A 14,287-nucleotide genomic window follows, 5' to 3' on the forward strand; every position below is an offset into this window, starting at 1 on the left:
AGTGTACAATGCATGCAATAACAATGGTCATAACATAAACTTACATCAAGTCCTCTGGTACGATTTAAAAAATGAATAAATTGGTTGGGAATGACATTTACAAAACTTAGCCATAAAATCGATACAAGGCAATTAATCCATATATTGAATAAACTGTTAATTGCCAGCATAAAAATTAAGAAGAACAATTTGGTTTTGTTAGTTTTATCTAAAAAAATTAAGCGACATGTACAGTTTATTTATCATTGTTTTAACGATTGAGGGCGCTAGATTAGACACTTGAGGGCGCTAGCCGCGCTAAACGAGCAACACCTGCTTGTCTGCACATATTTTTTCGAGGAGAAATTTCATCAGAAATGGCAGATATTAAACAGGATTTGAAGGCCTTGGCTAGATTTCTCGATGTCAAAGGCGTGAAAGTGAACGTTAACAGTGAGACAAAGGTATGGCTGTAAATTTGTTTGTAATAATCTTTACCGATTTTGATGATTAAATGTGAAACAGGCTATTTTAGGCCTATCAATATCACTAGGGTCGACTTAGCCCGACTGCGTCTGGCCGTACAGTACTATCGCAAGCTCTGTAGTACGGCCAGACGCCCGATGCTTCCACAGAGACTGAATTTTGTTGGCCGCCGATGTAGCGATTTTGCTACATCTTTCGATCGCGATTATCTTTTCATCCAGGACACAAATTTCCAAAGTTAAGGTTCGTAGTCGTAGAGCAACTCATACCTTTTCGAAAAAACGTTGTTTGGTCTCAATATTTTCATCCATCTGGCCACAAGACGAATTTCAGTCATCAGATTCCACAAATATCGTCCCCCATGCGATCCCCCATGCGATTTCAAAATGGCGGCCGTGCTGTAATGTATGCAATATGCAGGCGTGCCCGCACAAACTCATGAATATGCATAAACAGTCTGTGACGTATGACCTCGTGTTTTTGGACGTACGGCCCCGCCGCACGCACGTCCAAAAACACGAGGTCATACGTCACAGACTGTTATGCATATTCATGAGTTTGCGCGGGCGCCCCTGCATATTGCATACATTACAGCGCGGCCGCCATTTTGAAATCGCATGGGGGATCGCATGGGGGACGATATTTGTGGAATCTGATGACTGAAATTCGTCTTGTGGCCAGATGGATGAAAATATTGAGACCAAACAACGTTTTTTCGAAAAGGTATGAGTTGCTCTACCACTACGAACCTTAACTTTGGAAATTTGTGTCCTGGATGAAAAGATAATCGCGATCGAAAGATGTAGCAAAATCGCTACATCGGCGGCCAACAAAATTCAGTCTCTGTGTAAGCATCGGGCGTCTGGCCGTACTACAGAGCTTGCGATAGTACTGTACGGCCAGACGCAGTCGGGCTAGGGTCGACTTAGCTGGAGTTACCCAGCCCTGAGTTTTATCATTGGGTTGTCTATAAGGGCTGGAGCGAATTTTTCTCAAAACTTGTAGTATTTGCAAAAAAAATTTGAAAAATGTTCAATTTTGTCCCCATTACACACTAATTGCAACTGCAACTCACCCCAAACTTGCCTGGAATAACCATTACACAGGTCCTTGAAGTAAAAAACGATCCACGATGAAGATTCAGCCTCCAATTGCAGTGAAAACAGGAGGAATAACCGCTAACTTGACAACCTTGCTGGATTGGCCAGGACCGCTATTGGTTTGTTCCCCAAAAAAATTGTGTACAATGAATGGCGGTCGATTACCATGCACGTACAGCTCGCTGGTACTAGGCGTTTTTGCGGTCGGTGCATGACGTGCGCGGAAGCGTAATACCCGATTACTGTTTCATGCATTAATAAGAGGTTCACTCGCATCACGTGCGGTACTGGAACGGCAGTAACACTGCACTATGAATGCACGATAGCCGGCCAACTCGACGGTTGCCGTTCCAGTACCGCACGTGATGCGAGTGAACCTCTTATTAATGCATGAAACAGTCATCGGGTATTACGCTTCCGCGCACGTCATGCACCGACCGCAAAAACGCCTAGTACCAGCGAGCTGTACGTGCATGGTAATCGACCGCCATTCATTGTACACAATTTTTTTTGTGCACAAACCAATAGCGGTCCTGGCCAATCCAGCAAGGTTGTCAAGTTAGCGGTTATTCCTCCTGTTTTCACTGCAATTGGAGGCTGAATCTTCATCGTGGATCGTTTTTTACTTCAAGGACCTGTGTAATGGTTATTCCAGGCAAGTTTGGGGTGAGTTGCAGTTGCAATTAGTGTGTAATGGGGACAAAATTGAACATTTTTCAAATTTTTTTTGCAAATACTACAAGTTTTGAGAAAAATTCGCTCCAGCCCTTATAGACAACCCAATGATAAAACTCAGGGCTGGGTAACTCCAGCTAACCCAATGATAAAACTCAGGGCTGGGTAACTCCAGCTAGGGTCGACTCTGTGTTACGCGCGGCCTAGCTATCATGGCTATAGCCTAGGCCTACTTTGGTGTTAAAAGCATAAAACAGTGAACATATTTTTTTTTCTATTAAATTAAAGTATAATATCATAACCTAAGATTATTTAAGAATAATTATATTATAATAGTACACAATTTACTTTATATTTATCGACCATGGGCTTTTTGGGGAGAATGGATGAAGTGATGCTAAAACAATGTTAAATTTTTATATTTTTTCTTCAATTTTCATGTGTTACTATTAGCCTAAATCGATGAGTAGGCCTAATAAATTTGACTTGTCCCAATATTTATACTGTAATTTTGAACTCAATAGGTCCCAGTTCTGACTTTAAATGGAATGACAGTAACTGGACTTTCATCGGTAGCCAATTACCTCGCTAAAACAGCCGGTCGACGCGACCTGATTGGTGGAAATGATGCCGCAGAGCGTGCAGCAGTCTCACAGTGGTTAGAGTACAGAGTCACAGAAATTGATAGATGTCACAGTGAAAAAGACGTTTCAACAGTACTGAAGGTATCTTTTGTCCCTTTTTGTATTTGATTGTCACCTTGCTACATAATTAAAATGCACTTATGTGTCAGACAGTGTACAAATGGCACCGGGTTTGAACCAATAACATATGGGGCAAAGTGTTAATTCACTAATTGTTAAAATCTCTATGTTGCATTATATGCATTACAAATTCTCAAAGAACATTATGTCTGAAATTGTTACCCAAAATAACTTGAAACAAGATGAGTGACTTTATTTAAAGTATGGTACGAGCCGGCCCCCCCCCCCCCCCTTATTGATTTTTACGGAGGCCAAGTTTCTGGAGAAAAAACATGTCTACATTTCAGCATTGATTTGCTGATGAACCCCCCCCCCCCTACAAACAGTCCTGGATCCGCCCCTAACTGTATGCTATTTTCTTCTCCAGGAACTTAACTCGTATCTGGAAACAAGAACTTTTTTCCTTGGAGAGCGAGTTACACTTCCTGATTTGCTGATCATGTATGGAGTACGGTCAGCAGTGGTAAGTATCTGCCAAGATGCAGGTCTAGTCTAAATCTACAGTTCAGGTTTTTAAATTTGTTGGATGAATGGCACTATTGTGCAGTCAAACTTAGGGGAAGGGCGTAACAGGTGTAGTGATTCTAAGGGGGTCTTGGAGATTAGCCCCTAGACGGTAGGTTAAATGATAACTGCATTCGACTGAAATCCCCTACCAAATATTAAATAATCCCCCCCCCCAAAAAAAAACCCCACCAACAAACACAGCCATATATCTCAAAAGAATGGTATTAATAGTTATTTCAAATCTGCCAAAATAACTCCTAAATTTTGAGCCCTTAATTTGAATAGCTGCCTATATCTAATAGGTTGCTCTGAATTTTTTTCCCCTTTCTGTAGTCGTTACTCACCTTTCAAGAAAAGGAAAAGTTCATGCATTTATCCAGGTGGTGTGACAATGTAAGTAGAAATTTTTCATTGATTTTTTTTTGTTCTTAAAATAATTATTGAGTAATTTATGCCTCAAACAGGGATTTTTTTAATTGACACATAATAAATTGAAATTGAGCCCACTTTCAAACAGATTGTCTGAAAGAGTTCTGTGAAAAAAAAGTTCAAAAATTTATTTCACAGGTGCAGTCAATAGAGGGCGTCCTACAGAAGCAACAGACACCTGTTTTCTTTGTCAAGAACCCCTTGTATGCAGGTGTGCAGTCATAGCATTTGATTAAAAAGTTGACAATTTTTTTGACGAGGAGGGGGGTCTTGTGTCCCAATGGAAATGGGCTGGTTTCAATAAGTAAATATATGATCTCTGATATCTGCTTAATAGAATCGTTTTAGCAAACACTATCAGCTACACAGTATGAACCATTGCCTTCATCTTTAAAATGAAAATGTTGCATCATTGCATGTGGCATTTGTAGTAAATGGTTTGCTACTACAGTAAAATACATATATTGTTTAATTTATTGACGTGTTGAAAGAATAAAGTTGATTCAATGTTCACATTAAACGTTCACAGCGCCCTCTGTTGTCAACCTAAGAAAGATCCTGAAGACGAAGTCATGTACTTTACGTTTTATAAAAGCAGATGCGACAGTCGAAAATTGTGTCGGCAAGGTTCGCCTTCTCAATGTTTATCCAACTTTCCACTTTCAATTATAAATAAACTTAGTGCAGTTAATTCGTTTTTTAGGCCATGGCCATCATCTCTGCCTTACGAAAATCGACAGAAAGTACATGTACTGTGCATGTCAATGTGTCAATGGTCTATTTTGGGTTTTGACCTCTGTGGAATGCATTATTAAATATTATTTACATTCTGGCTCGGTACATCTATTGTTATTCATGCACACAGTACCCAGGATCATTCAGGTGCATTGTGTACACCAACAGTCTATTCAAGGACACAGAGTTTTGTGCATTTTTTTTTGGTTGACGGGGAACAGTTATAATGAATTCCAGTGAACAGTGATTTTTTTTTAGGGAAGTGACAAGTTGTTTTTGTGTGTGTTGAGACATGCACTTGTACTGACAAGTCTAAAGGTAATTTTTGGAGATATTAAATGTTTCAAATACACCCATTTTGACGTTTGTTGCCTTTTGTTTCCCTAGTAGTGTGAAAAAAAATTTCAAAGAAGATCATGAGGCCTAACTCTTGCTCTCTTCCAGGCAATTGACTTTACAAGCAAAATTTGCAAATAAAATGTTTTGGAGAGTGTTGTAAAAGCAATAGCTATGGACAATTGACAGCAATATAGATGATACATTGATCACCAATACTTTGTTAGCTGAAAAGTTTAAATATTTTGTGAGAAACTGTTGGTAGTGGTTGCATCTTGATGCCGTAATTCAATAATGCCCATCGACGCATTTGAGCCGATTGTGACCATTTTCAGCCATTTCATCCAAGGTGCACATTCTGCGGTGGATGTAAGATGGCCACGTCTTAACATTTATCTGTAAATGCCCCCCCCCAAAAAAAAAAAAACACGTACAAGAAAATATATTTAAACAGTTTGCATGTGTGAACTTCAGTAACCATTCGTTTCATGTTTACATTAATTTATTGACTGCAATGCACTGAATACATGTAATTATATATTTCTTTAAAAATCTTAAAAGGAATACGTAGGTTGAGCTCCCTTTCACTTTGAAATTAAATCCAATTATGATTGCTGCATATAAGCTCTGCGTGTTCCCTAATAAAAAATATTACGTTAGATTACTATGATACAAAATATAAACGAATATATACGGACAACAAACACCGTTTGAACAACTCGACTGACGATATAATGATGGTTAATTACAGAACCTTAAAAGAGTATGTTTCTGTATTTGGTAAAATGAAGATGGTGAATTGATGGAAGAAGCACCATCTTTTTACGTTGTGGAATTTTTATCTTGTCAAAACAAGATGTACGATATTGCCCATCGTTAACGGCAACCAATACGAATGAGCGTTTTTTTTTGCCGTCCAGCGGTTCGACTTCCGTCTTAGTACCCTATAAACCAGGCCCAAACGTCTGTACATTCGAAGACACAGCCCATGGAGTGACAGTATGTGTTCCGTATAGATAAAAATAGATAACATAATTGTTGTTATGACTGTACATGTAACGAACATAAAAGATTATACTTTTTAAAATCGCAATGCATGTAAAAAAAACAAAAAACAAATCACATATGTTCTCATCCTAGAAAGTTTTCTTCGTTTAAACTATTAAAATATTTACAATATTATTGCATAGTAAACACAGTTATTATTCGTCATTTAACACAGAGCTGACAGTGGCCAATTAATTGAATAAAAACCTTTGTACTTGTACATATTTTCTTTCTTGAAAGGCACCTTCCAGTATATTTATAGCAAGAGCAATATATATATACATGTATACATAAAATTTAATGTTCAATTCTGAAGTTGTCGGTTTACCAATGTTCTGATCCAATGCATTTATGTACAATTATTTAATTACATTCTATCCCATGAGATGACGTCATTACGTACATGTCAAATTCCTTACAGATATAATACATTTTGATTTTACTCTAAAAAGCGAAAATCTCCCAAAGAATCACACATTAACAGCCTTAAACATGTAATGCATTTGTATTTTGTTTTACATGGTTTCGCTTTTAGTGGTATGCACATTAATTTTGCTGATGTGATTTGTTGTTAAATTGTTGCGCACCAGCGGCGGCGGCGTGTTCTTGGAAAATATCCAGAAAGTGGGCCCCAAAACCCGTCATGTGTGAATAGTAACAGGTGCAAATGTTCATTATGTCGGCCTATTCACTGTACATGCATAATTTTAAAAAAATGATTGTATGAGCAAATTGAGCATACGAGTTTGTAAAAGTATACATGATATGAGTTCTAGTGTTTTTGGCCGGTAATAAGTGTTTGGCAATTAACCGTAACCTAAAGGAAACATCCGAATATTAATGTGTATCATACACTGTATTCTTATAATGGATATTACTGTGTAAACGTTAATAGTTGGTCCTCATTGTACAGTCTGGAGAAGCCGAAGACGATTTTAAAATTATCTGAGTACAATGTTTATAATATTTTAGATAAAGATATCATAATCGAGTCGGAGAACCTTTTTTGGTGAGGGTTTTTTTTTTTTAAACATCCGATGAGTACACTTAGTTCGGTAGCCACCGAGGGTTCTAAAGTTTGGTGGTGATACCATGGTCCACAAATCCTTCATCGGAATTGTTAGGCGAATCACGGTCACCCTGTATTGCATCCGTGCTAGACTTCCTGTCGCGGTCAATCTGCGCGTACAGACCGTCCGTCCCGTCGATTGGGGGAGGGGAGGGTGGGGCGAAGTTGCTGCGGATGAGATTTGGAGTGGAGGCGGGGCGTGATTTGTCCACTTCGGTGTACATGACGGCGGTTTCGCTGTCTCCGGCCACAGTCTGCGACCGGGACGGTGGAGCGTAGCGCTTGATTGGTCTGCTGCCCGAAGCTTTGCTGCGGTCACGGGCGGGTTTGGGGGCTGGTGGAGGGGGATTCACTTTGACGGAACTGCTGGCAAAGTTTTCTGGAACTTCTGCGTACAGGCCCTCTACTGGCTTGGATTCTTCCTCGGGTCGAGTTGGTGAGTCCTCGCTCTGCGGGGACCAACTCTGACTTGGCTTGTCGATGTGGTTCAGTAAGTCGCCCAGATCAGCCTGTCTGCCTCGCGGCCTGGTTGGGTCCTTGCCGCCTGGTGGCCACCGTTCCGAAGCTCGCTTCACCTTGTTGATCTTGGCATACACGGCCTCTACCGGTATACCATCCGTGGAACCGGACGCCCGGACGGAAGCTGACTTGTCCGAAAAGACGGGGGGAGCGGTTACCGGGCGGACTCTAGCGCTGCCACCGAGGGACGCGTCGGAAGGCCCCCTTCGTGCCCGATTGAGTGGCCAGTCGCCGATGCTTGCGTACGGGACTATCGCGGAATCCTGTCCATCGGGTTCGTCACGCTCTGCATCAATGAGTTTTTCCGTACTGTTCCCTGCTTGGGGGTCGCTCGGTAACATCCCATTCTCGTTGATGGTACCATACCCATCAATCGTGTCTCCTGAATCCTCCATAGCTGATGCGTTAGCATACTTGATATCCCCGTTCCCCATCGCAGCTGACTGAGCCTCATTTTTCAAAGCAGCCGACGAGTTGGCGTAATGAACCTCAACCGTGGTCTGGGTCCCCACCTCATTGTGCATGTCGTATGGGTCCTCTATGGGGATTAAAATTCTTGGACTTGGAGGCATGGTGCCCATAGCAATGTTGGTCACGCCCCCTTCTTCATTGTGCCCGTCGATTATCTCTGATATGTCCCGTGAAGTGTCGTACATAGCTTTCATTTTCTTCTTGGTATACCTGCAAAATATAATCAATAATCATACATTTCAATAAGTGAGAGTCTACAAGTAAGTGAAGAACACGACGGCGATGTCCATGTTCCAGTCCAACTTTGGTCGACTTAATTTTTAAGGTGTCACATCCTATGTTTCGATGGAAGGTCCACGTATTTGCAAGTATGGTCCCGGTTTCAAGTCCAGTCTTGTTCACGTTTACTGTCGGTTTTAGTTGATTTTTTTTCTAGTGCCAGACTGTGTTTGGCATTTACTAGGGGTTCGTTTTCATTGCACATCGATTCTTAGTTTTATCTTGTTGCCCCTATTCTTGGCTAGATTGCTAATGATGAAATTTTAATGGCAGTGGTAATTCTGTGGTCGGTTTAAGAATAGCGGTGCAAACTGAATATCTGTCTTTTTACTCGTGTTGCGATGAGTTACAATTTGAAAAGCTGTACTTGGCCCACCTTTGTTATTGTGATGGCGTTTGGGTTATGATAAACTTAAATGGGTTTTATTTCCTGTCCTTTTGCCTCACTCGATCCAATTCTTGTTATGCCTGGACACCTAATAGTTTAGAAGTGAAGGATTTAAAGGTGTGTTTACCTCTTCCGTACAAGGAAAATGAGGAGGATAAAGACAAAGAGGATGACCAACATCAGAACGATTGCAATGATCAACGTCAGCATATCTGAAAAGGAGAAAACACACATAAAATAGTGACAAAAACCCCCACTAAACTTGCCTAATCGAAATTGTCATAATTGTCTTAGATGATGACGTAATTTATGTTTAGTGTGGGAGTCAGTCAGTCAATCAGTCAGTCAATGGTTAGTCAGCAAGTTAGTGACTCATGCAGTCATCCAGAGGACAACAGGCTGGCTCTTTTTTGGTCCAGCACTTCTCATGTTCATCTTCATCTTCTTTTCGGGCAACAGGCCAAACATGGCCCATGACGCCATGGGGTGCAGAGTGTGTTCAGTTCTGTCCAGGTTGGATAGCCGCCTTGAACAACTCAAGGGACTTTAGGGAGGTGATGGACTCGGTGATTGCTCAGTTTAGGTAGCCTCTAGTATACTCCGAACAAGAAGACATGTATCTAAGTTCGAATCTTCAGGATGCAAGTATTTACAGTCAACGGTTTGTTATGCTTGAGACAGACGCAAAGATGTTGGTATTGGCAAGTCGCCTAACTTCCAATAGACTTGAATAAACTCACCGAGTTCACAGGATCCCTCGTCTTCAAATTCTCCAGTGTCGCCATCGCATGTGGTGTTGTACTCTTTGACCATCGCTTGATAACCTCGATTGCATGAGATAGTGATAGTTGTACCATCATCAAAGCATGTGTCGGTCATGATGCTGTCGATGTCGACGGTGAAGCGGATTGTATTGCTGATGATGGCACACTGTGACGCATTACACTGTGCCATTGCACCCCCTAGACCAAGAAAGGACAGAAAATAAAACCACCGTCGTCAACGTTCTAACCCATCCACAGTCCTCGGTAGTTAAAGGGAATGTACATCACACCATGCAGGTGCCATAATTTTACAGGATGCTTTAGACTGTCATTTACCAACATCCTGTAAGGTATTTCGTAAAAACTTGGTAGTTTTATTTTTCGATGCTTGCAAATGTTGTAATTTCCCTTTAAGTAACAAGTAACATGGGATCTACAAATGCCTTTGCAATAGTTCCTATGAATAGCTTGGGACTTGACTTGAAATCGGATCACTTGTGATTGATTTGTGATGTCTTGACGTGTGATGGACACAAGTAAAACCCAATTCAATTCAATAATGGTTTATTATAATATCCACCTTTAGCGGCACAAGGCCGAATTGCGGTTGAATCAACCATAACATCTAAAAATTAAAAGACAATATAAGACATTAAACAAACTACTGTGTCTAAAAATAGTTTTAAAAGTATCATGACTTGACACAGTTAACAAATATCAAAAAGCCTTACAAAATAAATATAGGACAAGAAAAAAGTACTTAAAAAAACAGACTTTAAAAAGTGTACTGTAGTGAAATGAAAATTAATGAAATTAAAAGTAAAATGGAGTGGAACGAAACGAAAAACAATTTGGTAAATAAAAAAGTATTAACTATCAAATGTTTGGGCAATGACTTCGATTAAAATAAGAGAACATGTTACTTCAAAAATGAACTGATATTAAAACTTTGGACAAGGTAGGGTAAGGCGATATTTTTCATTCTGTCCGTTTTCAAATGAAATTTCAGTAATTTTGACCTTATGTCAACATTGCAAATTGGCATAAATTACATCGTTGTGTTTGTTGTTTTGTATCAGCCTGCAGATTGGAACAAAACAGTCTTGACAACAGAGGTCTGATGGTAGTTCACTAAAAAGTGTGCATGTACACAAATGTGTATGTTCTATGGCTCAACCTTTTCTTGAGTAGAAAATGGATTTCTCTCAAAGTGGGGAAGATGTAACTTATTCTGTTGCGCAACAGTTTTATCTAATGTAACGGTATTCTCCCATCTCCCTCATCACCATCATCTTTATCGTCTTGGTCACTTTAGTCATCTTTTTCAGTCTTAATCGTTTCAGTCTCGTCCAGTTATTTACAATATCCACACTACAATGCTGGATCTTACCTGTCATCATGAGTACAGCAAACCCAACGCAAATCACAGTGTAAATCCCACCAGCATGCAACATTCGCGTGGATGACGAACCAAGACTAGCCATGATCACCTGCCTTCTCTTTCCTCTCCTCCCGTCGAAAATCTACGAACAAGATGCTCAGATATGCTCTTAGTCTCTCGGCGTGCGATTTCAATTAATTAGATCGTAACAGGTGGATTTACACTTGTTTTCGATCGGGGACATTTCTTGCCCCATGTCGAAAGTAGGGCGATTCCTGCTGTATTCCCACACGCCCAACTCACTGTTGAGTAATGCCGCAATCACCATGGCGGGTTTCCGTTCACAGCATCGGGTATGCCACGCTCCGCTGACTCTGAAAAGAGAATTTCTGCGGAGGCACACAATTCAGCCGAACACGTCACAATAGGAGAGGGGCCGCCATAAGGGTATATTAATAGTTGCTCTGTGTTTGCCCTCTGGCGGTCACTTGTCCAAACAATTAACGATGTTGATGAGTAAGCCATGACGTATAGTTATAAGGCCTGCACTTTCATTTTATTATAAATATCTCTTTGCATTAATTCTGGTTCTGTAACTGTGTTTATCCCGCATGGGGCATAGACACTTGCCAGCATATTAACGAAGAATCTCCTTTGTGAGTGCGAAAAGATTGAAGTTGTTAATTTCTGATTTGAAGACAGACTTGCTAAATCCCTAATATCTACCGGTATAGTGCATTCCGTGGGGCTACATTTCTTGGCAGAAAGGAACATTTGCAGAAATGTTCATATAGGACGAGAAAATTACTGGCCTGAATTTGGACATATTCTTCGACTGCATAAATGGTGATACTCTGTTTCACAAGGATAATTTCTGGACTTGAAGATTCCTTTCCTTCAGTCCCTTTATCAACCCCTGTGTCTTTCGCGGGTCCATCCAGGTGAAGTTGATCGAGCAGAGCCCAACGGCGATTTAGGAGAGCTAGTTTGCTTCAAGTTGTAATGGCGTATCTGATATTGGGCATGGCGCGACACCAAAGCTTCACACACACATGTTTATGTTAATTCAATTCAATTCAATTCAAAATACTTTATTTATCCTTAAAAAGGCAATTACATATGGTTGGACAGCTCATTAAAAACACTTAGTAAATTACAAGTCGAGTAAATATAAATATATAAAACTTGCATCAATCACAGACAACATGTCCTGATCTCAATTAATATTGATGTAAAAACTCATCTTATCTAAAAAAAAAATAACTAAAAAAGCATAATATCATTAGACGATTCATGTACACATGATGAAAAAAAAAAAAAAAAAAAATTCAATTCAAATGATGGACCTATAAAATGCAGATATTGTATGGTCTATGTTACAAACCTATGGTGTTGACATTTCTTTGTTTTCGTGAAGTTAAGAAAAACTTGTGAAAAAACTCATTTTACTCAGACTGTGAACACTCTTTCAACCCATTTCTCTTACTATGATTCCTTGAGTGCTTCTCTTCATTTTGCGACAGATAAACCTAACCCAAGCACTGCATGTGACGTACGAAATATAGTAACTACATCCTTTTCAAGCATATTACACACTAGACCTCAGAGAGGTAGACAAATTCACTTCACAGAAAACTTAGAACACATTTTTATTGTCATTTCCTCTGAACTGAGTTTTCATTCTCTTCAAAACATTACACCTGCACCTTTAAATGGCTTCCGGAAAACAAAGTAATGTGCGTCTGAATAAGTAAGTTAATATCATCATTATTATAATAATTGTGTAAGAAAGTGCTTCGGTAAGATGTGAGACTAAGGAGTAATGTCTTCTTCAAAAAGAAAGAGGAGACACGCTCCTAAAGATTGGATCATATTTTTTATACCTAAAATGTACATGTACTGCCGAGAAGGAAGTAACATATTTAATGGTGTGATTGCAAAATGCAACCATCTGTGTACCTAGTACCTAGACGTACTATTTATAATTTTACTGGAGAGGTCGAGGCAGAGGTTACAACATGCTTTGTAGGGGTAAATCCATAGAGTCTGCGAAAGAAAATAACTGAATCATGTTATTGTGTAAAGCAGTTGTTATGCATGCTTTCATTCTGGCTAAGCTCCGGGCAAGTGCAAAGACTAGCTCAGATCTGACAAAAACACCTGAACTCCAGGAAATGAAATGTCATCCCAACATAGTCTAGTTACATGGCATGATTTTAGTTGTTACTATGTTTGAAATGTACCTCAAGCAGGAAACGGTTTAATTTCTACAACGTGAAAAGTTTGCATTCCAATAAAAAAAAAGAACGGCTTGTCTGAGGGAGTGAGCGTTATTCCTGAAATGAACATGAAAGAATCGATGGAAAACGAAACCGAGACGACACAAAAACCCAAAACGATTATTCTGTATTAGAACAAACTACAATTTCTGGAATGAAATTGTTTCATTCAAAAATGTTTTGTTTGTTCCATTCAAAAGGTGCCTGACAAATTTCATGCCACACTATTTTATTTGCTCCTTCCAAAAATAAAACAACCAAAGAAAGCTTTTTAACAACATTTTTCTTTCGTGGGTTACTTAATGCATGTACATGTATTTGTATACAATAGTTCCGTGTATAATATGTTTACAAGTTTTATATATAATAATGTGATGTTTATGTAGCGCTTTATGCCTAAGGTTTAAAGTGCTTTACAATTATTATCCATGTTTATCATAAGATGTATTTTTCTACAGCAGCTCGAGATCAGCGCATCAGCGTAACTATTTGACCACAGTGCCAAGTACAGTGTTTTATTTTAACTATATTGTGCATCAGTTATACAAAATCCCAATACCTGTAATGGAGTTTTTGGGGATTTAGCGGGGGGGGGGGGGGGGGGGGGGGAGATCAAGGGGGTGGTGGTGCAGGAAGGGGGGGGGGTTGCGTACAATAAAAAGAGGGATGGTCTTTCAGCCCCTCCTATCTCCCTGTCTCCAAGACAAAAAATGGGCGGGGATAAATCCTTATATCATGGAGATTTACTCCCATGAGGTGCAAACCGGTTTAAGTTCAACTTGCTTACATCCTACAAATGTCTACTTTTATTGCAATGCGAAAACACAAAGTGCAGAGCACAGTATCACCTAAAAGTTATCTTAAGATAGGGCTATCTGGACAACAATCAAAATAAAAGCAACTGTAACAATAAAACACTAAACACATTCATATTTCAAGCGCTAAAACTAAGTTTATTCTTCTTCCAAGTAAATATTTTCGGATATAGCGTAAATAAGCTGGTTATAGTTATGTCAGGAGCGTTAACGATTCTTAATTAGCATAGCCAAACAATTTACACACACAAAAATGAAAGTTGC

At 39.7% G+C, this 14,287-nt stretch overlaps 2 protein-coding genes across 2 annotated transcripts; one reads left to right on the forward strand and one right to left on the reverse strand.

The window, feature by feature from the left end:
- Positions 1–262: 262 nt before the first annotated feature.
- Positions 263–5,416, forward strand: LOC119729245 (eukaryotic translation elongation factor 1 epsilon-1-like). Its single transcript, XM_038201833.1, has 5 exons — positions 263–443; positions 2,765–2,965; positions 3,372–3,467; positions 3,845–3,904; positions 4,079–5,416. Exons 1-5 carry the CDS (start codon positions 357–359, stop codon positions 4,163–4,165), a joined length of 531 nt encoding a protein of 176 aa, XP_038057761.1. The 5' UTR covers positions 263–356; the 3' UTR covers positions 4,166–5,416.
- A 59-nt stretch (positions 5,417–5,475) lies between these two features.
- On the reverse strand, positions 5,476–11,290 carry LOC119729244. Its single transcript, XM_038201832.1, has 4 exons — positions 10,939–11,290; positions 9,525–9,746; positions 8,912–8,996; positions 5,476–8,327 (listed from the first exon to the last, which is right to left on the reverse strand). The coding sequence occupies exons 1-4, from the start codon at positions 11,030–11,032 to the stop codon at positions 7,130–7,132; spliced, it is 1,599 nt and encodes a 532-aa protein (XP_038057760.1). The 5' UTR covers positions 11,033–11,290; the 3' UTR covers positions 5,476–7,129.
- Positions 11,291–14,287: the final 2,997 nt, after the last annotated feature.

This window comes from Patiria miniata, unplaced genomic scaffold (assembly GCF_015706575.1).
Source record: "Patiria miniata isolate m_02_andy unplaced genomic scaffold, ASM1570657v1 HiC_scaffold_20, whole genome shotgun sequence".
NCBI classification, from domain to species: domain Eukaryota; kingdom Metazoa; phylum Echinodermata; class Asteroidea; order Valvatida; family Asterinidae; genus Patiria; species Patiria miniata.

Coding starts and splice junctions, on each gene's coding strand:
- LOC119729245 (XM_038201833.1), top strand. CDS start 357: ATGGCAGATATTAAACAGGATTTGAAGGCCTTGGCTAGATTTCTCGAT. Junction 444..2,764: donor ACGTTAACAGTGAGACAAAG/GTATGGCTGTAA, acceptor TGAACTCAATAG/GTCCCAGTTCTGACTTTAAA. Junction 3,905..4,078: donor TATCCAGGTGGTGTGACAAT/GTAAGTAGAAAT, acceptor TTTATTTCACAG/GTGCAGTCAATAGAGGGCGT.
- LOC119729244 (XM_038201832.1), bottom strand. CDS start 11,032: ATGGCTAGTCTTGGTTCGTCATCCACGCGAATGTTGCATGCTGGTGGG. Junction 8,997..9,524: donor CGAGGGATCCTGTGAACTCG/GTGAGTTTATTC, acceptor TCTCCTTTTCAG/ATATGCTGACGTTGATCATT. Junction 8,328..8,911: donor ATTTTCCTTGTACGGAAGAG/GTAAACACACCT, acceptor TATATTTTGCAG/GTATACCAAGAAGAAAATGA.